The sequence below is a fragment of the Canis lupus genome, chromosome 30 (assembly GCF_011100685.1).
Source record: "Canis lupus familiaris isolate Mischka breed German Shepherd chromosome 30, alternate assembly UU_Cfam_GSD_1.0, whole genome shotgun sequence".
Taxonomy (NCBI): domain Eukaryota; kingdom Metazoa; phylum Chordata; class Mammalia; order Carnivora; family Canidae; genus Canis; species Canis lupus.
In genome coordinates, this window is record NC_049251.1 from 24569078 (window position 1) to 24593881 (window position 24804).

The 24804-nt window shown below is 44.0% G+C and overlaps 1 protein-coding gene and 1 long non-coding RNA gene across 2 annotated transcripts in view; one reads left to right on the forward strand and one right to left on the reverse strand.

Annotated features, from left to right (window-relative positions):
• The window catches only part of MYO1E (myosin IE), a 198602-nt gene extending 181080 nt beyond the window's left edge, over positions 1–17522 (reverse strand). The window contains exon 1 of the mRNA XM_038580563.1: positions 17283–17522. Coding sequence (XP_038436491.1) covers positions 17283–17285 — 3 coding nt within the window. The 5' untranslated portion in view covers positions 17286–17522. The remainder of the gene's footprint in view (positions 1–17282) is intronic.
• Positions 17523–17646: 124 nt separating this feature from the next.
• Positions 17647–20553, forward strand: LOC119866835. The gene is made up of 2 exons (XR_005381363.1): positions 17647–18317; positions 20388–20553. It is a non-coding gene; the product is annotated as an uncharacterized LOC119866835 (long non-coding RNA).
• Positions 20554–24804: the final 4251 nt, after the last annotated feature.

Sequence of the window (24804 nt, forward strand, 5' to 3'; positions counted from 1 at the left end):
CCTGCATGATTACAAACACAGCCAAAAATAGCATGAGCCCACACTTAGCAGTGATTTATAATATCAAGATCTGCTACCTGATTTCTTAGCTCTGAAATATATCCATACTCCAGTTTGTAGGAAAGAAAGCATTTCTTTTCTTTTTTTTCAAGATTTTACATATTGATTTGAGGAAAGGAACAAAAGGGCAGAAGGACAGAGAGAAGAGACTCCCTGCTAAGTGTGGAACCCGCTGTAGGGCTTGCTTGCGGGGCTCCAGGGGCTGGGGGCGGGGGTGGATCCCAGGACCCTGAGATCATGACCTGAGCCCAAAGCAGGCATTTAACCAACCTCAGTGTATTTAAGCTTCTTCAGCCTTTCCTTGTAAGAGTCTTCCCTTCTCCAAAGTCAGATTCCACCCTGAATTATTGTCCTAACAAATTACAAAGTTGTTTTTTTTTGTTTGTTTGTTTGTTTTTATGATAGTCACACAAAGAGAGAGAGAGAGAGGCAGAGACACAGGCAGAGGGAGAAGCAGGCTCCATGCACAGGGAGCCCGACGTGGGATTCAATCCCGGGTCTCCAAGATCGCGCCCTGGGCCAAAGGCAGGCGCTAAACAGCTGCGCCACCCAGGGATCCCAAATTACAAAGTTTTTTGATCCAAAATGTGTCACATGAAACTTACAAAAAAATGCATTTACTACATGAACCAGATTAGTCTCATATTTGGAATTCTTTGTCATAGGTGAAGAAATAAACCTTCTCTACATTTCTACGTTTTGAAAAGCAAACCACAGCTCTGTAAATGCACGGTTTTTGTCAGGCTAAATATCAACATTCCTTTGCATGCATTAATCTTTTAACCCCAAAAACTCAAGTATGTGAGCCAAGTGAACATAACTGCATAAATATCAGGCTCCAAAATAATCTACTGCTTGTTGTGTAGATATAGAGCACAAAATTTCTTTTTTAAAGCCCTTCCTTTCACTCTCTCTATCCCACACCCAGAAAAACTCCTATTGAGAGAAAGCCACACCTATCACTAAGAGCTAACCAACCTTTCAAAAAAAAAAAAAAAAAAAAAACACATTAGGAGCAAACGTTAGGAGCCATTCAAAACCAAAGGAAATGCCAAGACACACACACACACACACACAAATTGGTCCTACTCTCAATGCAAATGAAGCCACCGGAATTTGGGGGGAGCAGAATAAACAAAATGATTAACCATTAGCATGTCTCCTTGGAGACAAACTGGCCTTTGGAAGAGGGCAAAACCAGATCCCACTCAGGCAGGTGAGTGGTGAGTCCACTAAGAAGAAACAAAGGCAGTAAATTCTCCTCTTTAAACCTGAACAGACATAAAGTTGGTCAGGTAATAATTTTACAATCTGGGGATGCCTGGGTGGCCCAGTGGTTGAGCATCTGCCTTTGGCTTATCATGATCTCAGGGTCCTGAGATCGAGTCCCACATCAGGCTCCCCGCAGGGAGCCTGCTTCTCCCTCTGCCTGTGTCTCTGCCTCTCTCTGTGTCTCTCATGAATAAATAAAATCTTTTAAAAAATAATAATAGTTTTACATTTTGATGGTTCACACAGCTGAGCAAGGAAAACCTTATCTTCTCTGGTAACGATCTCTTATATCACCAAAAACGGTCCAACCATAACCCTGCAACAGAGAAAAGCCCAAAAGCGAGGTCCCAAGTCACACCTGATGTGGAATTGGCTCCCTTTGGAGTTGGGAAACTTTTCATCAAATGGCCTGGGTGAATTTTGTTTCCCTGTCAGCTAGAAAGGAGCAGCACTACCCCTTAAAGGGGCCAGTTGGGGCTGGTTGTGTGGCTTCAGGCAATCCTGTAACCTCTCTGGGTCTCAGCTGAAGGAGGGTTATCCTGAAGAGAGTAAGACGAATCAGCTATAGAAACCATTCCAGCCTACCAGCTTCCCTCTGCAGCCTCTGACTTCCAGGAGCTGAACTGAAGTTGCTAATATCCAGTTCTATTAAAAGAAAACTCCAAAGGAAGCCCTACTGGTTTTATTGGAGGGGGCTATTTTTATCTTCGAAAAACATTTCCAGTTTACAATTAGTTAACTGTCTACTTTAATCCACCAGCTCTCACCACTCATTCGTTGGAGGCTTCGACACCACCACCAAGTTGCACTGGAAGGCTTTCCACTCTCTCTGCATTTTTGGCCTACTGGGAACAACAGTTTGGCTCCATTCAGCAAAGTTGCGGCTTCCACTGTGCCAGGCGTTTTGCCAGGTGATGGAAACACAAAAGTGAGGGTGACACAGTGTCCCCTTTAGGAGTCTACAGCCTAATTGTGATGTGGGAAGCAAAAGCAAAAGAAAAATTCATTTCCTTACCACTTATGGCCCTTTCACAAGTCCTCAAAACAGGCAGAGTGACATTCCTCTAGGAACTCAGCTGCCTTCACATTAATGCTTTGCTAAAGTCAAAAGATAATCTCAGCTGGACCCTCCAGGATCCTGTAAGTCTCCTTCAACATGTAAAAAGCCCTCTGGAAACTTCCTTTATCTCCATCCCCCAAGACACATGTTGGCAATCATTCCCCAAGCATATGGCCCACCGATATAGATCTGAAGGGTCTCCTAAGGTTTCATATAGACAGTAACAAAAAAACTTTTCCCAACAGTAAGTTGCCCCTCAAGGTCCTGGAAACCCTGCTTCCAAAATTCTGTAGAGACTTACATTATCCCTAACCCTCTCCCAACTTGAAGTATACACAGGCCACTCCTCATGACCTCGTACACCTTTCTACCCTCGGGTCCTGTCCCTGTGCTTTATTAAAACCACCTTTTTGCACCAAAGACGGTTCCAGAATTCCTTCTTGGTGGTTGGTGTTGAGACGTAACATCTTTCTTCCATCAGTAGGACAGGACAATAAACAAATATTTAATGAATTAATATCACTCAAAAACCTCCCATTGGTAGGAGGACCCCAAATAACCCTGCCTGTCTCAACCCTGCCATTCTTGGTCTAGAAGCCACTTAAAATCTCACTCAGAATGCCTGAGTGGCTCAGTGGTTGAGCATCTGCCTTCAGCTCAGGGTGTGATCCCGGGGTCCTGGGATCAAGTCCCACAGCAGGCTCCCTGCAGGGACTGCCTCTGCCTATGTCTCTGCCTCTCTGTGTGTCTCTCATGAATAAATACATGAAGAAGAAGAAGAAGAAGAAAGAAGAAAGAAGAAAGAAGAAGAAAGAAGAAAGAAGAAGAAGAATGTTCTAGCTGGTGACCATTCATATCTTTCCAGACCCCACCAGTTATTCAGACATCCTCCCCTTCTTCCTGCCTCACCTTGGAGGCCATTTCTTTTATACCCTGGAGAGCTCAGAATTCCTCACAACCCATCCACCTGGAGCAGAGTGTGGAAAACAGACTCCAAAAAGCTCACAAAATGCAAGTCTGCCCATTCTGCTATGAGTTGATGAGCTCCAACAGAAAGATTTCATGAGGACAGTTTGAATGTACCAGTATTCGGATTACCTGTGAATTTTAAACATCTGAATTCAACCTGTCTCCAAAACCACAAGCAACTTAAAAAAAAAAAAAATACTGTCTGCTTCAGAATCCCCTTTCGATTCTTTCAGTCCCTTTTTCCATCCGTATCTCTGCCTGTTCCCGAAACATCCACACTTGTGAAGATCACTGGCAACAGATAGAATAGATGCCATTTTCTGGGAGAACTACCTCTTTTTACAGATTCTGAAACAGCTGGGGGGCCAGGCGGGGGTGTTTGCTCTGATTTCAGCATTACAGCTGGCAGGTGAGTGAAGACAGGTCTGATGGGCAGACTGATTCTCCTGCCTTTAGTGAATGAGCGGCTCAGCTTTCTGGTGCCCTTTTAAGTATCTTCTCTCTGTCCTCACCGGTCCATCTCTCCAGAGGCAAGCTGAATGAAGTGAAGAGTGATGTCGACATCAGACAACTTCATCGTTTCCAATGAAATCAAAGGCTCTGGTAATATTTGAATCACAGGGTGCTTTCACAGCTTCACCCCTCCCTGGGTCACTCCATTAGCCGAGTAACCAAGAGCAGCGGTTTACTGGTGGGATTTAAGTTGCATTACACTGTGTCGGGTGTTCTATCCACTGGCTACTCAAAATAGAGACCAAGTGGGTGGTTTTAAAGACTATATTCACACACAGCAGAAGGAAATACAGCACGTATTTCCCCCCAATATGTTTAAAAATAGCACTGGGGATGCCTGGGTGGCTCAGTCCATGAAGCATCTATCTTTGGTTCAGATCATGATCTCAGAATCCTGGGATCAAGCCCCCTGTGCTCTCCCTTCTGAGTGGGGAGCCTGCTTCTCCCAGGTGCTCTCCCTCTCCTTTGCCCCTCCCCCTGCTCATGCTCTCTTGCTCTCGCTGTCTCTCAAATAAATAAATAAAATCTTAAAAAAAAGAATTCAAGTATTGAGAAAGTCATATGGAATATGGTTGAAATAAACTTAGGTTTATTTAGCAAATGAAATAAACCTAAGTTTATTTCAAACTTCCTAAAAAAAAAAAAAAAGATAGCGCTGTATATCTAGTAGGACATATCACAAAACAAGGTAGGATACAAAGATGAACAACGGCTCTACCTGAAAAGTAACTGACCAGAAGAGAAGATAAAACATGCATAAACAGTCATGAAATCTTTGCAGCTAAGACAGCCATGGGATTTTGAAGATAACTTCCAACTCTAAGACTCAATAAGGTGGAATTGGGACTCGCCTAAAAGGAGAATTAGACCATTGGCACGGGGAATTAATTGTAGCTAAACATCAGCCAAAGTGAGAATATCTAAGCCTGTAAGGGGCACACCAAGTAGTTGGACTTGGCCAGGTGATCCAGGTAAGACATAAAAGAATAAGGTAAACTGAAGCAACACAGCAGAGGTCGAATCCATAGGATTCAGCAACTGGTGGAATTTTTCATTTGCTACAACCTTACAGTACATAAAATACACCTTTGCCACCTGACAGTTACATACAACTGCTGCAAAAACTGAAGACTGTTTCATCGCCCCAAACAAAGATGACAGTGTCTACTGTCTCTGTAGACCAGACAACAATTGACAGGCTGGCACTCACTAGTCACGGGAGAGGTGCTAAGCAGGCTTCCACCGAGGACAGGAAAGAGGGCTGTGACCAAGGTGGGAGGAGAAAGCTGCCTTTCTTTTGGAGGACTTCATTATGTGTCTCACTTCTGGGCAAGTGCAAACTTGGTTTCCTGCCTTCTCCAACCCTTCTGCATCTAGAAAGGCAAGGACCTTGTGAAGAAAGAACACGACACTAGATGGATAGAGGATGTGGTTGGGGCTTAGGTCAGGAGAAAGATGGAAGAGGTTATCCGAGCTCCAGTTTTTTTTTTTTCCCTACACTCCAAGCCCTAATCCTAGATAATAGAAACAGGACACAGAAGTCTGTGCCAGAGTCCAGTTGTTGAAGCCCAGCAATTTCCTTCTCATTATGTGCCCTCAATTAATAAATATTAATTTTATAATTAATAACAATAAATCCTTACCAGGAAAATAATGAGCTTTCAATTATTTACATAAAGTCAAAACCTTATGCCCTTGATTTATATTTGAAAGTCTATATTGCAGGTATAGACTCTTCTCTGTGATCACTGGAGAATTTAAAAACATAATAAATATAAGACCAATGCTGTGACTCTGTTTTTATGCCTTATTTTTATTCTGAAAAATCAAGTTAGTTGCCAACAAATGATACCTACCATTACTTCATGGTAACATATTGGTTTAGTGTCTATGGAAATCTTACCAAAAAAATTTGACTTACCACCTTCCACCTCCCTTCTCTCTAGTGCTTTATTATGTTTGATTTTCAAACTTTTCCAGTAAAAGCATGTTTTGGACCAAGATCCCTGAATTGTGGCTCAAGAGACTTATAATTCTAAGTCCATCTCTTCTATTAATTTGCCAAGTGACCTTGGTCAGGCTATTTAAATTCTTTGGACTTTAGACGGTCATCTAGGGAGGCCATAGACCACTTTGGGGATTTACGAATATTCTTCCCAGGGAAAAAAAATGTGCAAAGGAACATAGACACAAACTTCAGCAAACAATTTCATAGGACCCCCAAGGAGTCTCCAGGATATTTCTTATCCTGACAGTATACATTTAAATGCATCTGATCATTGAAAGAAACAAGTATTATTTGTAGAGCTATCACCATGATGCAGGCACGTGGAAGAAGGAATGAAGAGACCAATAACCATGAACTGGTTCTACCAATCCTACCTAAGCAAATAGTGCCTGAGTACAGCTAGGACTGCAGGGTAGGGAGCCACCCCTGTTCTGCAATCCAAGACAATGTATGCCAAGATATCACTGCTCCATACTCCTGCAGGTGAAACGGGGACAAGTATCAAGAAGACTGCCCAGTGACTGGAGATGTCTACATTATTCTGTAAAACAGAGCTCCTACTGTTAAAAGTCAAGTGGAAGCCCAAAGAGTAGTTAGCGCCAAGAGCTGAGTTTTGCTTATTTAAAAGCCAACCTAAATACAGATATAAAGTGATATCTAAGATTTGCTCCAAAACAGACTAAGGAAAGGTGAAAATACAGAAAATGGGGTTGGAACAATTGCATGCTGATAAATTAGACAACTGAGAAGAAATGCATAAATTCCTAGAAACATACAACTTATCAACACCAAATCATGAATAAATAGAAAACCTAAATTATTGGCAAGGAGAACGAATCAGTAATCAAAAAAATCCCAACAAAGAAAAGGCCAGGGCCAAATGGCTTCCCTGGTAAATTCTACTAAATATTTAAAAAAGCATTTATACCCCTCTCAAACTCAAAAATGAAGGAGTAAGGAACACTTCCAAACTCATTTTACAAGACCAGCCAGCATTACCCTGATACCAAAACCAGACATGAACACCACAAGAAAATTACAGGCCAATGTCCCTGATGAACAGAGATCAAAAATCCTTAACAAAATCCTAGCAAACCAAATTCAATAATACATCAAAATGATCATACACCAAAATCAAGATTTATTCCAGGGATTCAGGGATGGCTCAACATCCACAAGTCAATCACTGTGATACACCCCATTAACAAAAGGAAAACAAGATCAGCCATGAGTTGCCCAGTGTTGAAGTTGAGGGATAAGTTTTCTCTCCATTTGTGTAGTTAAAAATTTTCCATTTAAAAAGACAGGGAGAAGGAGAGAAAGTCAAAGTGAAAGATCCATGATTTTTGAGACTGTGTTCAAAACCAAGTTAATCCTCAATTTACATCTTGTTCAGGAGCTCACAGACAGCAGTCTGTGGCTCACAGAAGACGAAATTGACACGGGGTTATTTGGGGCCCCATCTTACTGTCCGAAAGATATGACTTTCAACCAAGACAAAGAAGTATTTTTGTGTGTGTGAAGTAAGTCTTTGTCCACATGACAGCTCAGTGCTGGCTGAAAAGGCAGAAAATTAGGCAGGGAACAGTATTGTCCCCACCTGTTCCAAACAGTATTGTTCCACCCTTATGTCCAACAGGCCATCCAGCCCAGTCTGGTTTGGCATGATTCACTGCACTCCCAATTTGGACTTATTTCTAAAATATCTGTTATTTTCACAAAGCTCCCCTTAACAGATAGAAAATTATTTTTCTTCTGGTTGTTAGCTTCTGCTTTTACTTTTTTCCTCCAATAAAAAAAGTAATGTAAAGATCATACTGAGTCTCCATACTGCAAAAGAACTGCAGTTCCAATTCCTGGTGCTTTGGGAAAATAGGAGCAGTGGACCTATCAAGAGCCATGGTGGCTTCTGTCATACAGAGGGTCAGCCAGGGTAAAGCTGAAGCTGCCACGGAAACCATTCCTGCCTCAATGTATTCACCCAATTAAGGCAAGCTGAAAGAAAGGCTGAGGGTGGGGAACTGTAGCTCAGCCCTCAGGTACTCTTCTCCCACACTACTTTGGGCTTGGCCATGTGACTTGCTTTGGCCAATGGGGCAACAACAAGCATGATGCAAGCTGAGGTTTAAAAAAATGTGTGTGTGCTGGGGCTTGCTTTCTCTTTCGCTAGTTCTTGGGAACCCTGTGTCCACTGCTATGTAAACAAGCCAGGACATGGCCAAGTCATCTCCACTGCCCCAGCTGAAATCTTGCCAGCTATCTGACACGGATGGGAGTGAGGACATCCTAGATCATCCATCCCTAGCCAAGCCATCAGCTGACCACAGGGTTCTGAGGAACCAGTCCAGCCCACAACTGCCCAGCCAATGCACAAATCATGAGAAATAATGTTTATTACTTAAACTACCAAGTTTGGGGTGGTTTATTGTACCAAAAGCCAGCAGACACAACGGGACAAAAAAAAGTAACTGATGTACTGAACATCCTGGGATGTAATCCCTAATGACACTTTATATAACACTCAATGGGACTTAATAATGATTTGATTATATGTCAACTGTCATTAAAATAATCTGATATAGATCCAAAATTGACCATACTCCCTAATATTCATCTCAACACAATGTTTGTTCCAACTTTTGGAATGAAATAGTATGGGTTTCAGAGGTTTATGAACCTCCTAAAATTATATGAAGAATTTGTATGTTTATGTGTCTTTTCTTAATTGGAAAAAGATGTCAAAAGTATGGAGAATAACATAAATATTTATGCACACACTGGCCAGAATTAATGATACAATTTTTTCTGTATGTGCTAATATATAAAGCAAAACATTACCAATAGTGTTAAAGTTAGTCAACTGACCCGGTCTTCTTCCTTTGCTCCATGTAATCTCTACATTAAAATTGAGGCTCAAACTCACAGCCCTGGGATCAAGAGTCAGATCCTCTACCATGTGAGCCAGTCAGGAAGGCCCCCTCCTTCCCTCTTTAGCAGCTTGAATTTGGTATCTTCCCAGTCCACTGGTTTGTATTTTTTAAATAATATATACATTAATATGAATATGTATCCCCAAACAATATAAATAGGTTCGTGTTTTTAAATTTTCCTTATATGATTTTTATTATACATATTTTCTACAACTTGCTTCATCACCAAACACAACTTTTCTGAGATCTATCCATATTGATACCCAATTATCAGTAAGATGCATATACTTATGCATTTCTCTACTAATGGATATTCAAATTATTGCTGTTTGTTTTTGCTTTTACTATTACAAATGCTGTCAGGACAGGTCAATATCTTCCAACATATTTTCAGAGGACCTCAGGACAGCCTCAAATATTAGGAATCTCTGATAATCTGATGGGAGAAAGTTGAGTTGCTATCATTTTGTAGACATATTTCTGCATTTGAGCGTTCCCAAGTTCTGGAGGAAGCTATCTTTATTTACATTCTAAAACAGCTCAATGCTTTTATATTTAAGTCCAAAGGTCTGCATCTACTTGGGACACTAAAAACAACCTTATTTCTTTGTTGTTGCTGAAAATCCCTACAATCAGACAATGATACTGTCCAAATCACTCTGTTACCAAGAAATGTTATGCTAAGTTGCTATCAACATCAATTGCTAGTCACGCCAATTAAATCACTAAGAGACTAATGATACGGTATCCTAATTTTTTGTTTTCTGTCATGTACAAGGACTAACAGGCTATATTTCTTGTGATTATCTTGTTTCCCTTATTTTCTCCTTTTTTGACCTAATTGAGGTCAGAGGGCTTTCTAGCATGACTTTTCCTTTTACACTTATTCCCAGTGTGATAACCAGTATCCAAACTTTATGATATGCAAAATCCCAAAACAAGGAAATTAAAGCCCAGACCCTTGTTACTCATAATAGGCAATGTTCTTGGGTCTAAATTATCCCACTGTGGTACTACTGAGTAAAATTAACTAAGTTTATTTTTTAATCAACCTTGCCTTCCCTCAGAAGTGTGTGAAATAATTAAACATTATACAGATACCTGGATTCAGAAATTTCAAATTAGAAATAATTTATTCATTTGCTTGTGAAAGAGCATAAAATTAAAATGTGGTTCATTACTTACATAGGGTCTAGGTCCCTGAACAGTTCTCTTTCTTTACCTTCCTACATTTGGGTTTCTTACCTATAAAATGGCAACAAAAACCATCACTGGTGTTAAGAGCGAAATGAACTCATTTCGCTCATCATTCGTCCATTAGGCCATGAGCTCCTCATAAAGTGGTGCTTAATTCATCAATGATTTCTCAGTGGTTGCCACCATATTCGGTAAGGATTCCTACATATTAGGCAAGTCTGCTATAACCTCTTTTGCAACTACTGTTGTCTTTTCCACTTTGGGGTTCAAAGCTCTCCATCCATCTCCAATTACTTGCGTTCTCTGATAAGAGAACTCATACTCATCAAGTTGGGACCAGAGGCCTGAGCATCTAGTCATGTCACACATTTGAGTGTCAACAGCATAATCTATGAAGAACACCAATAGTACCCACCTTTGAACCAGGACTTGGGAGTGTGGAGTGTCCCCCAAGCCTGCCTGTCCTGCTTCTGACTGCACCAAAGAGGGGGTTACCATGGCTTAGGAGCAGCAGGAGGCTGAGCAGTTCATTACTGACCAAAGAGATTCCAGGGGGTACAGAGAGGGTCTCCCTGCCCTGGAGGCAAAGTCTCTGTACAGTTATGACAGGCTGGACAATCAGGCTACATGGGAATTATAATGTCACCACCTAAATATGATAAATATGCTCATCAAGAAGAAGAATTTATAAAATAGGTGGGAAAATACCGAGCCCAAATTGTACATTTGCCCCATAATTAATACTACAGAAAAATGATGTGCATTTGGATAGGCTGGAAGGAAACCCAGAGACATGAAAATAATTACTGTTCAGGTAATGGTATCCTGGGTGAATTCTCCTAAATTTATTTCTTATAATCTCTTTTTTAAAAATTTTTAAAAAAGATTTTATTTATTTATTCATGAGAGACACATAGAGAGAGTCAGAGACACTCTGAGGGAGAAGTTGCCTCCCCACAGGGAACCTGATTTGGGAAGTTGATCCAGGGACTCTGGGATCACGCCCTGAGCCAAAGGCAGATGCTCAACCACTGAGCCACCCAGGCGTCCCTCTTAGAATCTTCTAAAGTTGATACAGTAACGAATCAAAAATAAATGACCTTCTACCTCCAAGTAGGCTTTTTTGCAGGAAAGAAGTAATTTCCAGAAACAGCTGAGAGGGACTTGGTATGAAATCTGGTGAGTAAGATGGGTAATCAGGTGAACACTAACATTTTAGGTCATAGAGGAAGTTAAAAACAAAAAAAGATTTTCTTAAATGGCCATTTAGAAGTGCTTTGTACATTAATGACATTGTTCCCTGGTGGCAACTCAGAGGGGAGGGCCGACTTCACTGGGATGTACAGTTGCAGGTTCCACGGCTTGTCAGAGCCAATACCTCTATTTTAGGGAGCACTCTTGACTAGTTCTATTTCTCTCAAGTGTGGCTGTCATAAAGATAGGTTAAAAAAAAATAACAAAGAAACAACACTTTGCTAGGATGCCCAAAACCCTTTTGTCTCTGCCAATATAAATTGTGAGGTTGAAATTCAAAACACAATTTGCTTATTACCATTATTACAGAATGTGCTTGTAGGGCCAGAATGTTTATTTTTAATACCTTTGGCATTTAACCTTTAACCTCTTATTGCTCTGTAAATATTGAGTCCCAGCAAGGTTTAAAAAAATAAAAATATTAAAAACTCACCATTTTAATCACATATTGATGAAAACACAATTGCTGCATCTTTGTAAAAAAAAAATAGTAGATGACTCATACTTGGAAAATCATAACAGTACATAATTTGTACATATTCCATAATGAAGCTCATAATATCTTGCATTTGTACACCAGTTTCAAAATATTTCTGCTTTTTGAAGCTGATGAAGAAAGCTTTCACAAGTTCTTACCAAGTAATGAGACGATCCTTTCATTAGGAAATGCAAAGTACTGCACATTCTCTCTTTTATTTAATCTCACAAAAGCTCATGACATTAACACTTGAGTACAGGATCAAAAAGTCATATTCTGAGTCACAGTTACCAAAATGCTCATTATCTAGCCCCAAGGATAACCCCTGAGACAGACCTCAAATCCATGAGATTCAACTGGGAAAGGAGAAGTAACAGAGGTCTAGAGTGCAGTATAGGGCAGGGGGGCATTTTCATCAAAAGAATGGGGTGACAAGTTAAGAAAGAAAAATACAATTAACATCCTCACCACTCATACAACTTAGGCATCTACACTGGTGTTTAGATAGCTCCGAATCTGGATGCAGATTTTCCCTGTTAATTGTTTGGAGGTTCCATGGGCTGAAAATACCAGGCAATTCCCTCTCTTAAGGGAAACGCTGTGGGAAGGTGTGGATGTATCAACAAAACACCTTTACTGGTATACGGCTAAAGTTTAGACATTCCTGTTGGTGAGTGAAGAGAAGGAAGCATGTGGTTCTCAGGGACACCACTTTGAGACTTACAGTAGAGTGGCTACAAACAGCTGACCTGCAGGTGTTTGGCCTCTCGGCAGTGATCAAAACACTTCAAAAAGTACAGTTCCGGCAGAACAATTTGGATTTCCACCTTCCCTTGAAATATGTAATATGGGATGTCTGGGTGGCTCAGCAGTTGAGCATCTGCCTTCGGTTCAGGGCATGATCTGGGGGTCCTGTGACGGAGGCCTGCATCAGGCTCCCTGCAGGGAGCCTGCTTCTCCCTCAACTTACATCTCTGCCTTTTTCTGTGTGTCTTTCAAGAATAAATAAATAAAATCTAAAAAAAAAAAAAAAGAAAGAAATGTGTAATATGGTCAATGCAACCATGGTAATATGGTAGATAAACTAACCATGGCCTAAGGTCAAGTAATCGTGTCTCTCTGTAGAGGGGTATATTTACTCTCTAGAGGCCAGCCTCACCCCATCAAAAATTGCATCCTGTAGATACCTGAGTTTGCAACCACTGATAATCAAGCTGAAATCTCCGGCAAGAGTGTGGAAGAGGTGGGCTTTACCTTCCACAACTGTCTGCTTCCTCCATTTCTCCATCCCCATCCATCTACTGATCCACTGGCTTCCCCTTGGTGCTCCGCACAGATCAAACTTTTCCCATGAGGCTAGCCAACTCACACTGGCCCCTAGATAGTATCGTGAGCTCCAGATCTTTCCCTAACCCCTTTGCCTCCATCACAACTTTTTGGGGGGTGCCTGGCTGGCTCAGTCAGTAGAGCATGCAACTCTTGATCTCAGGATTATAAATTTGAGCTCTATTTTGGGTGTAGAGATTTCTTAAAAATAAAATCTTAAAAAAAAACCTTTTTTGTACTTCAATCCATTTTTTTGTGTGTGTTGTTTTGGTTTGGTTTTGTATTATGTCGTTTGGGCCAGGAAACTATTAGCAAATCTGATAAACTAATCAAGGGGAATGGACTAGGTTACCTTCCCAGAAAACATATTTGAAATGGATTCCAGACTTTCTGAATATATGCCCTGCCTTCACCCAAAGGAACTTACCTACCTTGTAGTCAGCTGACAGATTTCTAAGTTCATAAGTCTATTCCTGTGTATTTTTTATGAATAACATCTGCAATTTATTCGCAAGTAATATGGAAGTGAGGAAAAAGGGATGTATCCTGACCGCAGTCTGAGCAGATGGCCAATTCAGATTCACTCAAACAACTTAGTATTGAAGTCAGAGAAGCCCTATGAATAACTGCTGTACCTAGAGTATGTTAGAGCTACAGACATGGGTTCCAGCCCATTAGACAGTCCAAACTGTCACGGCCACAAAAGCACAACCTCCTTTGTAAATGATAAAGCCAGATTTGACAAAGGAAATCTTATAAGGTAAGATTAATTAAAAGACAAGGAGGGACGCCTGGGTGGCTCAGTGGTTGGGCACCTACGTTCGGCTCAGGTCATGATCCCAGGATCCAGGATCGAGTCCCACATCGGGCTCCCTGTGGGCAGCCTGCTTCTCCCTCTGCCTGTGTCTCTGCCTCTCTCTCTCTCAGTCTGTGTCTTTCATGAATAAATAAATAAATATTAAAAAAAAAAAAGACAAGGAGATTGTTGTACCCTCCTAACTAAGGTACATACACTAAATTATAAAGACAGGCTGAGATTTTTTTTTTCCCAGTTCTTCCAAGTCTCCTATGGAAAAAGGTACAAAAATTAATATTGCCCGGTAGCATTGTTGCTTCTCCAAAAATGGAGAAAAGTATTCCGAAGTGAACTTTCAGGAAAAAGATACGGGATGAACTATAAACTGGACATTGTGCTCATGAATCAGAAAATGACAATACTCCTTATGAGTCACAAGTGAATGAATCTCGGTAGGGCCTTGGGGACGGGTGGAGAGTCTTCCTCACGTGCTACCAGACTTCCTAAAAGAACACACACACACACACACACACACACACACACACACATACACAAACATGCAAACAGCAATACAGGTGCTCTCCTTACAACCCAGTCAAGGGCGATGAATTATATTCTCCATGCTAACCCTCAGCCACACCCACCGAAGGCAATGCCCTTTCTCTTCCTGTTCTGAGCAGCTGAAGGATGCAGCTGGGCAGACCCAGACAGATGTGAAACACAAAATGAAGTCTCATTTGACCCGAAGGCGTCTTATATAAACAGTACACATTATAACTGAGGTTTCCGACTATTTAGGATGGGCGATGCTCTGTTCTCAGACAATTTCACATAGCCAATGAACAATTTCTCAAGCCGGTCAAGAAATGATTCATTTAATTTTTGCCAAGTTACTTTACATCTAGTAGACTGAGCGATGGCACATCTCCGATTTCAGGACAGCAACAGTTTCAACTTTTTTCTGATGCACTGATAGTCTGGCTGCCCACAGCAGGGCCATCTGTGCTACTGGCAGGGAACCCATCAATAGGTAAGTCACACCCTGTCCTCCCACAGACACACTACACAACTCTGGAAACAACTTTCTTCCTTAGAACATGCCTGCTCTGAACCCACTTGATCAACCATCTTCTTCAAAAGCAATGCCGCCAAACTGAGCATGGAGATCTCGAGGTCTCCAGAAGACACGTCATAGTCTACCTGGTAGTGTGTCCTGCAAGACACATGAACTAACTAAGGGAAAGTTAATGCTCTCAAGGGAGCACTCAAGTATTTGAATTCAGTTAAGTTTCTTTAAGCTCTTGACATAAATACATTGATTTTTTTTCTTTTCTTTTTCTTTTTTTTTTTTTTTTTTAGAAATATTGAACCATGGAAAATACTTAGGGCCATTCCAAAGTACTGGGACTATCACATTGCTTAAATTCAAAGTGGCCAATTAGGTAGTGGCCCAATTAGGTAGCTCCTCCACCCAACCACACACTCAGTGTAATAAGTAAATGGTTCTCTTACAGGGGTTCCAAAAATAATGTAGGTTAGACTGACTTCTTAAAACCTGAAACTTAAAGTGGAAATTTATTTACAGATAAAGTGTCCTCTTAGGGAGAAGCAGAGGTGACACAATGTTGGACTATGTAAAACGACCAAGCTTCTGTCAAAGATGCCCTTTTAAAGACGGTTTTGTTTTTAAGCATTCTTCTGAGTCAACACAGACTAGGTCTGGAACTGCTTTTGTGTTGTGTATGTACATTCAGATGGGTCTTCGCCACATTTCTCAGGCTGGTCATGCGGCATTGATGTTTAAATCGGGGTGGTACCAGCTATCCTCTAGGCCTAGGTCCACAGTCACAGTCATTAAAACAAACCAGAAGAGGATCAGGTCATCCACCCGAGCAGGGTTCTTTGCAAAGAGGAAAGTGGGGATCCCTGGGTGGCTCAGCGGTTGAGCGCCTGCCTTTGGCCCAGGATGGAGTCCCAGGATCGAGTCCCACATCGGGCTCCCTGCATGGAGCCTGCTTCTCCCTCTGCCTCTGTCTCTGCCTCTCTGTCTTTCATGAAAAAATAAATTTTAAAAAATCTTAAAAAAAAAAAAATAATAAGGAAAGAGGCAAGTGTGGAAACTCTGAAGCCTTGCAGTAGAACTTCTCCCCCCTCCTCGGATAGGCTGTCAGTCTTTTCAAAATAGAGTCCTCGCTTCTGTGCTGCGGGGAGAAACGTACCCCCGCCCAGGACCCGGGGGCGCGGCTCAGGTTACCGCGGGCGGCGGGAGGCAACGTCGGACCCGAGTCAGAGACCAAGTCGGCCACTTCCACGTATTCCCAAAGTGCCAAAGGAAAAAGAACAAAACATCGACTTCCTCCCGGGCGACCCATTCGCCGGACACCCGCAAAGCGCCAGGCACCTCGCCCTCGGGAAGGGGGGGTTTCCTCGGCCTCCCGGGCGCGGAGACCCCGCGGGGTCCCGGCCGCCGACGCCCCGGCGGCGCGCGGTCACTGTCGCTCCGGGCCGCCCGCCCAGGGCCAGGTGCTCAGCCTACCTGGCGCCCCCGCCGGCCTTGGTGCGGCCCGCCCCGCCCCCGCCCCCGCCAGCGCGCGGCGGCCCGGCTGCGGGCGGGCAGGGGGGCGGCGGGGCGGGGAGGCGCGGAGGCAGCCGGCGCCCGTGCGCGCGGGCGGGGAGGGGGCGCGGTGTGCAGGGGACGGGGCGCGCAGGGGAGGGGTCGAGCAGGGGAGGGGAGAGGGGCGAGCAGGGGAGGGGACGCGCAGGGGAGGGGCGCGGCGAGCAGGGGAGGGGGCGCGCGGGGGGGGGCGAGCAGGGGAGGGGGCGCGGCGCGCAGGGGAGGGGCGCGCAGAGGAGGGGCGCGGCGAGCAGGGGAGGGGGCGCGGCGCGCAGGGGAGGGGGCGCGGCGCGCAGGGGAGGGTCGCGGGGAGCAGGGGAGGGGGCGCGGCGCGCAGGGGAGGGTCGCGGGGAGCAGCCTGCCCCGCGCCGCCGAGCCGCGCTCCCCGCCGCAGCGGGCGGGACCGCAGGGGCAGGGGCAGGGGCGCGGGCGCTGCGCCGCGGTCGGGGCGGGCGGAGCGGGGTCCCCCGGGCGGGGCGGGCCGCGCCCCCGGGCGCAGAGCTGCCCCACGCTGCCTGCCGACAGCCGGCGGCCAGAGCGACCCGGCCACGAAAAAGTTTCGCGGCGCCCGGAGCGCCTCGGAAGAAAGTTTTGCTCGGCGCCCCGGCCCCCCTGGCCCCCGGCCCCCGGCCCCCCCGGTCCCCCCGGCCCCCGCCGGGGAGGGGGCGCGGCGGGCGCTCGGAGCTCGCGACGTGCCGACGGCCGCGTCCACCTTGTCCACCCCCGGCCTCGGCGGGCGCCCCGCGCCGCGCTTCCTGCCCCTTCCCGGGCTCGGGCGTCCCGGGGCGCCGCGCGGCCAACTCACCATGGTGACTGGCGCCGCGGCGGGTCCGGCTGCCGGGGAGCGGGGCTGCAGCGCAGGCTCCGGGGCGAACTTCAAAAGTTGGTCCCCTTCGCCAAAAACAGGCTCTGGACACCCAAGCACTCACGGGAGCCAATGGGAACCCTGGGGGGACTCCATCCAGGCGGGATCGGCGGCGCTAGGTGAGGGCGACCAGGGGGCGACTCCGCAGGCGGGGCCCCTGCTGCCGAGGGCAGGCCCCGCGCCCCGCGCCCGCGCCCGCGCCCGCCTCGGTGAGCCCCACGCCCCCGGCGCGGCTGCTGGCTGCCCGGCCGCGCTGCTTCTTTCTTCGGCCACTTACTCTGCACTCCTCCGGCGGAGCCTCGGCTCGGGCCGGGCAATCTGTCCATAAATGGAGAAGTCAGCTCGGGCCTGACCAATCAGGGTTTGTTTTCACAGCGTCACTCCTCGGGGAAACCGTGGCAGCCAACGGGCTTGGAGCTGCTGGAGTTTCCAAAGCCCTCTGGATGCTGTAGTCCTGCCCGCGAGCCTGCGGCGAGCGCCGCGGAGCCGGCTGCCCCCCCCCCCCCCCGGGGCGACACCTCCGCTGGTGGGGGCAGAAGCCCTCCTTGAGGGAGAGGTAACCCCCCGCCCCCCCATTCGCGCGCTCTCTCTCTCTCTCTCTCTAACGCGAATATTACCGTAGGTGTGGCTCCCAAGCTCAAGTCGTATGATTTTCCCATAACTTTTTTTTTTTTAAGAAGGAAATATTTTATCAGCATAAAAGATCAGAGTCGTGGCAGCGGCCCAAAGGAAATCCTTTTTCTTTCCAACGTCTGGATTGTGAGGAAAGTCAAAAATATCATTTCCCCTACCCCTCCTTTTACCTGAATTTCCTTGGAAAACAAAGAAAGGCTCCCCCCCCCCCCCTTTTTGGACTTTTGAGTGGTGGAGAGGTTGCACCGCGGTGAGCAGAGACACAAGGGAAAGAGAAGTGGGAAGAAAGCACCATCCAACCTCAGTCAACCCTATCTGTTGAGATCGGTCAGCAGTACAATGGTAACTGCCAAGGGGTGTGATTAAGGAGGGTGGAGTTTTCAAGACATCGGGTGGGCAGTGGGGAGGAGATTGGAGGTGGGGGAAGAATCCTGAAATAAGGTATAGAGGGTCCGGCTTTATGGTTTTAAAAGTTCAGAAGGTAACCGTGGTGGGTTACAACAGGATTGTCCTCCCAGGATCAATGGGAGGTAAGATTTGAAAACTTCAGGCCCAGAGAAAGTACGAAGCAGAATGATTTATGGTGATTTACTTTATGAACTTTGGTGGTAGGCCTTGACTTGGTATTGGATTCTAGAGTTGGTATGGATGTTAAAAGTCATCTTGCCTGGAACGGGTAAACAAAAGGTGCTATAGCCTTACAACGGAATACAATTCAGCCTTTAAAAAGGAAAGAGGTCCTGACACGGGCCACAGCCTGGACAAACCTTGGAAACATTATGTTAAGTGGAGGAACCCAGGTACAAAACCACATATCACATGACAACATTTACAAGAAAGTAAAGAATAGGGAAATCTGTAGGGGAAGGGAAATCTATGAGGAAACTAAATTAGTGATTGCCAGGGACTGGGAGGGAGGAGAAGAGGATGGGTGTAATTGCTAGTGGGTATGCATTTTCTTACTGGGGGTGAGGAAAATATTCTGGAATTAGATAGTGATGATGGTGGCACAACTTTATGAAAATACTGAAAGCCACTGAATTATACATTTTAGAAGGGTATGGAAATTGTTTCTCCATTGGGGCACCTGGGTGGCTCTGTAGTTGAGCATCTGCCTTTGCCTCAGGGTGTGCTCCCAGGGTCCTGGGATCGAGTCCTGCAATGAGCTCCCTGAACGGAGCCTGCTCCTCCCTCTGCCTATGCCTCTGCCTCTGTGTGTGTGTGTCCCATGAATAAATAAGTAAAATCTTTAAAAAACATTGTATCTCCATTTTATAAATTGAAAGAAAATCATGTTGACTAAATTCTTGTAGCAATCATCCACGCAGTGAGGCAATAGGTATAATTGAATGCCTACTATAGGTCAGCACAGCGACTGTGAGTACAATGGTTTCTTCCCTCACCAAGCTTACAGTTTTAGAAAGAGTAAGACAGAAGATAACTTTTTTAAGATTTTATTTTTATTTCTTTGAGAGAGAGCGAGGGCTATCACAGAGGAAAAGGGAGAAGCAGGCTCCCTGCTGAGCAGGGAGCCCAATGTGAGGCTCCATCCCAGGACCCTGGGATCATGACCTGAGCCAAAGGCGGGTGCTTAACTGACTGAGCCACCTAGGCACCCCAACAGAAGATAATTTTAAAACAATAATAATAGGAAAGGTACAAATATAACGAGAAGTGAAATCGTTTTGTGCAAGGAACTGCCATATTTGGAACTACTGTTTAGGTTAGAGAATTCATCTGGCAGCAATCTGTAGCATGAACTGGAAAGGAGACAGCACTCACTCTGTCCTAGGCACTGGGGAAGTACAGACAGACAGAATCTGCCAAATTCTCAGGTAAACTGATTCTATGTTTTGGGGGGCATGCCAGAGTATGATCAGGTGTCTCAGGAACTAATGAACAGAGATTACCAAAAGGAATATTGGAGTTTACCAGTTATACAAGAAGCACTGCTTGTGTTGGAAATGACATGTTGCTTAAGCCCCCATCCCATCCAGGGTCAACCCTGGTTAGTAGACAGATTGACATGGGCTTCAAGGTATACAGGCAAAGATTTGGTTGTTTCCCCCAGGGTTATTTTTCCTGGTATTATTTCCTGCAATGAGACACTGAAAAATCTTTTAATAATCCATCAACAACTTATCAATCTTGGATTTATCTAAAACTAATGACACTAAATGTTGGTTGTATTATTTAAAGATTTTATTTATTTATTCGTGAGAGACACAGAGAGAGACAGAGAGGCAGAGACACAGGCAGAGGGTGGGACTCGATCCCAGGTCTCCAGGATCACGCCCTGGGTTGAAGGTGGCACTAAACCACTGAGCCACCCAGGCTGCCCAAATGTTGGTTGTATTAACATGTGAGATTTTTTTCTTAAATGCTTACTTTTTTTTCTTTTCTTTGTTTTAGGGGACTCCACACCCAATGTGGAGCCCAGCATGGAACTTGAACTCACAACCCTGAGATCAACACCTGAGCTGAGATCAAGAGTCGAATGCTTAACCAACTGAGCCACCCAAGCACCCCTAAATGCTTACTTTTATTTGCCCTAATAAACTCTAGTTTCAAAAGGTAATTCCAGTAGGTGGGACTCTGTTGAAGATATTTGCTCATGTTCATTTTTCTTGATTTTGTAATATAATTCTCTTCCAGATTGAAATATAAATATATATATCTGTGTGTATATATTTTTTTTAAGATTTTATTTATTTATTCATGAGAGAGGCAGAGACATAGGCAGAGGGAGTAGCAGGCTCCCTGCAGGCAGCCCGATGTGGGACTCTATCCCAGGACCCTGGGATCACGACCCAAGCAGAAGACAGACACTCAAGCACTGAGCCACCCAGGGGTCTCTAAATATATGTATATATATTAATAGGTATGATGGAGTACCTGGGTGCTCAGTCAGTTAAGCACCCAAGTCTTGATCTCAGCTCAGGTCTTGATCTCAGAACCGTGAATTCAAGCCCCAAGTTGGCTCCATGCTGAGCGTGGAGCCTACTTAAAAAAAATTGTTGGGGCACTTGGGTGGCTCAGTGCTTAAGTGTCTGCCTTTGGCTCAGGGTGTGATCCTGGGATCCGGAATCAGGTCCTGCATCAGGCTCCCCATAGGGAACCTGCTTTTCCCTCGGCCTGCGTCTCTGCCTCTCACTGTGTGTCCTCATGAATGAATAAAGTCTTTTAAAAAAAAGTTGTATGGCTAAGCAGTACTTAGATTGTAAGATTTAGTGGCACATAAAAGTGAATTTAAAGTCTGGCTTTGTCACTTAACTAGCTGTGAATTGTAATTTCTCTGGGCTTCAATTCCCTTATCTATAAAATAGATTGATGTGCATATGAAATGAAATACATGTAAAAGTGGCCAAGAAATATTGATTCCCTTCTCCTGCCAACTGCCATGTGTTCTAGGTTAGAGATTCAGACCTGGGTCCCTGGGTAGCATCAGACAGATTGAGGTCCTCTGAATTACATGCCAAGTCGTGGGGGCTTTTGTGTGTGCCCTTTCCTTCAGGGAGAGTTAATAGCTACCATCAAATTCTCCAAGGTGTCATAACTGCCAAAATATTATTAAGACCCACAGCTCTTGATCACATTGGTTATGCCTTCCTGGATCTTTGCCTTTGTGTTTTTCTTGAGGTATAGGGATTAGAACTGAATCTGATAGGGATCCCTGGGTGGCTCAGCGGTTTGGCGCCTGCCTTCAGCCCAGGGCGTGATCCTGGAGACCAGGGATCGAATCCCGTGTCAGGCTCCCTGCATGGAGCCTGCTTCTCTCTCTGTGTCTCTCATGAATAAATAAAATCTTAAAAAAAAAAAAAACAAAACTGAATCTGAATCTATAAGGGCAGAGCTTGGATTCTCAAAGCAGAACCCATAATTCACACTTTGAATGTAGAAAATAGAGTACGAGTGTATGATAGAGCCTATCATTTCACAAAGAACCCCTTCAAGCCCTGCCCTGCTCCATCCCCGTCTTAAGATACATTGTCAGTTTTGGCCTGTCAGTCTTACGCCCTGGTGTACCTGGGAGAGTCCTAGTTTATGCCTTTATCTCAGTGAAATTATTAATTGAACCCCTCTTGCATTCCCAAAACAGCCTGATAATTTGAACAATAGGTTATGGTCACTCTGAATTTGTGGCCAAATTGCACTCCCCGCAAAATTCTCACGTTATATAAAGTTTTTCCAATTTTCTTGATTTACACCTATTTTTGAGAGTACTCATCAATACATTTCCCAATATTCTTCGTTATTTGAATTCATAGTAGCAATGAAATGAAAATTACTTGTAAAATTGTAAAACTCATTATAGACACATGATGGAGCTAGTCAGATGAGACTTTACACATACGTGGGCATGATTTAAAATGTGGTTTTATCTGGGCTTGAATGAAAAGGAACAAAGAAAAAAAATCCAATTGGATACAAACCACAATTTCATATGAATCTAGCAGTGAGGGAATCCCTGGGTGGCTCAGCGGTTAACACCTGCCTTCGGCCCAGGACGTGGTCCTGGAGTCCCGGGATCGAGTCCCACATCGGGCTCCCTGCATGGAGCCTACTTCTCCTTCTGCCTGTGTCTCTGCCTCTCTCTCTGTGTCTTTCGTGAATAAATAAATAAAATCTTAAAAAAAAATCTAGCAGTGAAAAAAATTACTGCTTATACATTTTCCAAATGTAAGAAGACAATATAAGGCAATGAAACTAGTTTCGATGTCAGTACCATAAGAGAACATCAGAATGCATTCACAACAATACATTAAAGAAAAATTTGTCAATGGGAAAATTAGGCAAGAAATCTTTAACAAAGCACAAGTGAAAGAAAGATTTGTATCACATCAATGTGGAATGTTCTGGGCAACCACTGTTTCTACCATAACAGGCATTTATTAGGTTCAAAAGGTATTAGCTATGTGCTAAGTGCTTGCCGCATAATAACTAATCCTCCATATAACCCTATTAATTTCATTTGCAGTTAAGAAACTAAGCTAAACTTTGCAACCTGGACCAGACAGGCCAGCTCCTGTAAAGAAGAGTGGTAAGAGAGAAATGGGAACTTGAGATGTGTCCATTGATACTAGACTCAACAAAGCTATCAGGGCCAACAGAATAAGGAATGTCCCATACCATATCTGTATTCAGTTGTCCAGAAAATGTAATAAGGATGATGGTTCACCAGACAATTTCAGGTTACCTGTATACCTGTCACCACTTGCAAAAATCTACAGACAGTTAATTAAGTGGATGAGAACTAACTGCTGATTCCAAATAAAGCTATAAAACTGAAAAAGAAAGAAAAATAAAGATACTAGACCAAGTTTAAGTAACTTGCCCAAGCTGTTACTCAGCTTTTCTGCACCAACTCTATATATTTGGCCACATCTGAAGCCCCAGCTCTTACCCTATAAGCAGTGACTCCATAGTAGGAATGTCCTACTACAAATTTCAGAAGAAATTTTCCCTGATGCAGGCCCAATATGAGTAAAAACACACTTATTAAAACCCTGGGAGCCTCTCCATACCAGGACTCCTGGAAAAATTCTTGCTTCTTCTTATGTGACCTAAAAATCACATTTGTATTTTAAAAATTACATTTGGGGATGCCTGAGTGGCTCAGTAGGATCCCGGGATCCAGGATCAACTCCTACATCAGGCTCCCTGCGAGGAGCCTGCTTCTCCCTCTGCCTGTGTCTCTGCCTCTCTCTCCTCTCTCTCTCTCTCTGTCTCTCATGAATAAATAAATTTAAAGAAATTAAAATTTTTAAATTACATTTGTTTTTTTATTTTTTATTTTTATTTTTTTAAATTACATTTGTATAGAGAGTTTAACTCAAATTTAAACAACTTTGTTCTTTTCCTAGTATGTTAATATCAATTTGTACAAAGGATATTGCAGAGAATTTCAACAGTTGGGTAACATGTGATACTACTTCTGATTAATATAAGAAAAGTTTTGTGAAGTACCTGGCTGTCCCAGTTGGTAGAGCTTACAACTCTTGATCTCACAGTCATGAGTTGAAGCTGCATGTTGGGTGTAGAGATTACACCCAAAAATTAAAATTTTTTTTTAAAGATTTTATTTATTTATTCATGAGAGACACACAGAGAGAGGCAGAGACACAGGCTGAGAGAGAAGCAGGCCCCATGCAAGGAGCCCGACGTGGGACTCCATCCCGGGACTCCAAGATCATGCCCTGGGCCAAAGGCAGGCACCAAACCGCTGAGCCACCCAGGGATCCCCCCCTGAGATTACTTAAATTACCCTATTTTTATTTATAAAAAAATAAAATAAAATAAAAAAATAAAATAAAATAAAAAAAGTTTTCTATAATGCAACTATTATTCTACTGAAATAAAGGAGTGATTTTTACCAAAATAAAGGAACCTGGGTGGCTCAGTCCGTTAAGCATCTGACTCTTGATTTTTTTTTTATTTTTTTTGATTTTTATTTATTTATGATAGTCACACACACAGAGAGAGAGAGAGAGAGAGAGAGAGGCAGAGACACAGGCAGAGGGAGAAGCAGGCTCCATGCACCGGGAGCCCGACGTGGGATTCGATCCCAGGTCTCCAGGATCGCGCCCTGGGCCAAAGGCAGGCACCGAACCGCTGCACCACCCAGGGATCCCTGACTCTTGATTTTGACTCAGGTCATGATCTCAGGGTCTTCAGCTCAGGGTTATGAGTTCAAGCCCCATGGGAAAAAAAGAAAAAATTAACAGCTTATTAAATGGATTTTTGTTATTATGTTTTCTCTGATTTAAGCCAATATTTTCTTTTTTTTCTTTCTTCTAGTTTCAGTTTGACTTTTACATTCAGAATATAA